We start from the raw sequence: 2516 nt of genomic DNA, 5'->3' as shown, positions 1-2516 counted from the left end.
GGTGTTAGGCGGGGCAGGTGTCCTCTCCAGCTCATCTCTGCTTCCAGAAACAAGTGTGCGACGACATCGGGCGGCGGCTGATGGTGCTGGAGGATGCCTGGGCTCAGGGCAAGCTGTCCGCCCCGGTGAGGAAGAGGATGAACCTCCTGGTGCAAGGTGAGGAGGGGCCTAGCCTGCAGGCCATCAGGCAGCCCCAGGGAGGCTGACTCCCCCCTCCACTGACAGGGTCCTCCTTTCCTGGCAGAGCTCCAGCAACAGCACTGGGATGCAGCTGATGAGATCCACCGCTCACTCATGGTGGACCACATTAACGAGGTGAGCCAGTGGCTGGTGGGTGTCAAGCGCCTGATCGCTGAGACAAGGAGCTTGCCTGCTGCAGAGCCGGCTGTGGTGACAGATGATAGCACCAGCGCTGAGCCTGGCCAGGAAGATCCCTGATGCCAGGGACAGGGGTGCAGACTGCAAGCAGGGGAGCCCCAGCCCAGGGCCACCGTCAGGAGAAGAGTCCCCATCACCCAGCGGGGTGTGGGTACCTCCCAGTCCTCACCCAGGAAAAGGGGATTTTAATCATTGTGACATTTTGATGGTGATTCACTACATGATGTTTAATAAACAGCACTAATCTGCCCCTGGCCCCAGCCTGTCCTGGGGTTCTGGCACCAGGCACGTCCCAGTCCTCTCCCAGGAGCAGCAGGAGACGCGAGTTCCCTACAGCTATCCAACTGGCTGCTTTGGGCTTGGCCAAGGGGCTCTGGCCTGGCAGGGTGTTTCCAGCCCACAAGACATGAAGAGAAGGAATGGCCCTGGCAGCACCCCCAGTGTCACCCAGGTGGAGTGGGCAGCAATGTGTTTCCCTGCTGCAGGGGTTGGCAAAGCCTGGCTCCCCCTTTCCGCCCTCTGGCCTTGCCTTGGCAGTGGGAGGGACCTACAGCAGCAGGCACATGGCCCAGCTCTGCTGCAGGAAGAGACAGCCCTCAGCGCTCCAGGCTGGCTGGGGAGGCTGACCTGCTGCCAGCCCAGAGCTGTGCCATGCCACGGTCTGTGCCGCAGCTACAGCCCGTGCTCCCAACTGGGCTGCTGCCTGTCCTGGCACAGCTCAGAAGCAAGTTTGGGACCCAAAAGACCCAGTTTGGGACCCAGGGACAGGGAGATCCAGGGAGAAACACGCTGGTGCCAGTGATGCCTGCCAGGTCAGGTAAGCCAAAGACATTGACATTTACCCTGGACAGCAGGCAAGAGTGCACTGTGCTGCTCCCTCCTGCACTCGCAAGACACTTCACCAGCTGCCCCCACCACAGCTGGGGCAGGCTGCATGTCGCACCCCCAGCCTGGGAGTAGACCCTGAGGTCCTGCATTCACCACCTGCAGCCCACAGGGTCTTGGTGCAGGAGGGAGAGATCTCCACAGCCTCAAAGTGCTCCTGGTGCTGCCTGGCTCCTCTTAGCACATCTCCCTGGGGCTCCAAGGACCCAGCGGAGTCGCAACAGAGATGCACCAGGTCAGCACAGGGGTTTCATGGTGTTTTTATTGATCAAGCATGAGCTCCTAGGCAATTGCACCAGCCAGTTGTGCTAGAGCCTGAGGTGTCACACGTCCATCCCCAGCATCAGAGAGGGCTGCAGCCAGCTGGTCATGGTGCCAGCACCTCCACGAGGCCCAGGAACAGGCCCAGCCATGGCCTGGAGACAGGGAGCTGGAAACTCAGATGTCCATCTCAAACTGGTCTTGATCTGCAAGGGTACAGAGGGATACAGGGCCAGGGTTAGGATGGGGCTGCCCTGGGAGAATCATGCAGGCAAAGGGGGCAGGAGCTAGAACTGGGGCTGAGCTGGGATCTCCCCCTGTCACAGGCAGTGCATAGGCAGGAGCTGCACACTGGGGCTGCTCACCTGGCATGGCTTCTTCACTCTCATTCTGCTCCTTGAGCTCCTCCAGCTTGACGAGGCTGGACTGGGCCAGGGATGTGACACCGGGGGTCTGGGGCAGGCAGCAGGGAGGCATCCTGACCACGGGTGAATTCTTGCACTCCAGCAGGAACTTGCGGTCGTAGGTGATGCGGGTACCTGCCAAAAGCAGGGTGCTGTCAGGCACTGCTGGCCCCTGGCCACCCCCATCTCCGAGCACCATGGCCTGAGCCTGGAGTAGGGGGTGGGGCCCAGTGCTTGGCCACAGCTCAGGGGCATGGCTGGCTCTGGAGCCACTGTGGGGCTTCCCACATGGGAGACTTCCTGCCCAGAAGCTCTTCCCCACATTGTTCCTCCCCTTGAGGCTCCTGGAGCTCTGCCAAGGCACAGCGCAGGGGGTCCAGTCTTGATGTGGATGCCCCATGGCAGTTGATGCCACAGCTGCCCCTGTGCTGCCTGCGGCAGGGCCACAGCCCTGGGGCACTCGGCACAAGTCCAACAGCCAGGCAGGTCCCCAGCGCCCCCTGCCCAGAGGTGGCTGGCTTGGGGGTGCTTCCCTGCAGCTATCCAATAGCAAACGCTGGGTACCCCCCTGCTGGGACCCCTGGGAGC

General features: G+C 61.9%; 1 protein-coding gene across 1 annotated transcript in view; it reads left to right on the top strand.

Annotated features, from left to right (window-relative positions):
* The window catches only part of LOC104291464 (amyloid beta A4 precursor protein-binding family B member 3-like), a 5169-nt gene extending 4731 nt beyond the window's left edge, over window positions 1-438 (top strand). Inside the window, exons 10-11 of the mRNA XM_009890699.1 lie at window positions 48-156; window positions 245-438. Of these exons, the coding sequence (XP_009889001.1) occupies window positions 48-156; window positions 245-438 (303 nt within the window). The remainder of the gene's footprint in view (window positions 1-47; window positions 157-244) is intronic.
* The last annotated feature ends 2078 nt before the right edge of the window (window positions 439-2516 follow it).

This window comes from Charadrius vociferus, unplaced genomic scaffold, assembly GCF_000708025.1.
Source record: "Charadrius vociferus isolate BGI_N301 unplaced genomic scaffold, ASM70802v2 scaffold828, whole genome shotgun sequence".
NCBI lineage: Eukaryota > Metazoa > Chordata > Aves > Charadriiformes > Charadriidae > Charadrius > Charadrius vociferus.
This window is presented reverse-complemented; position numbering and strand designations above follow the sequence as displayed.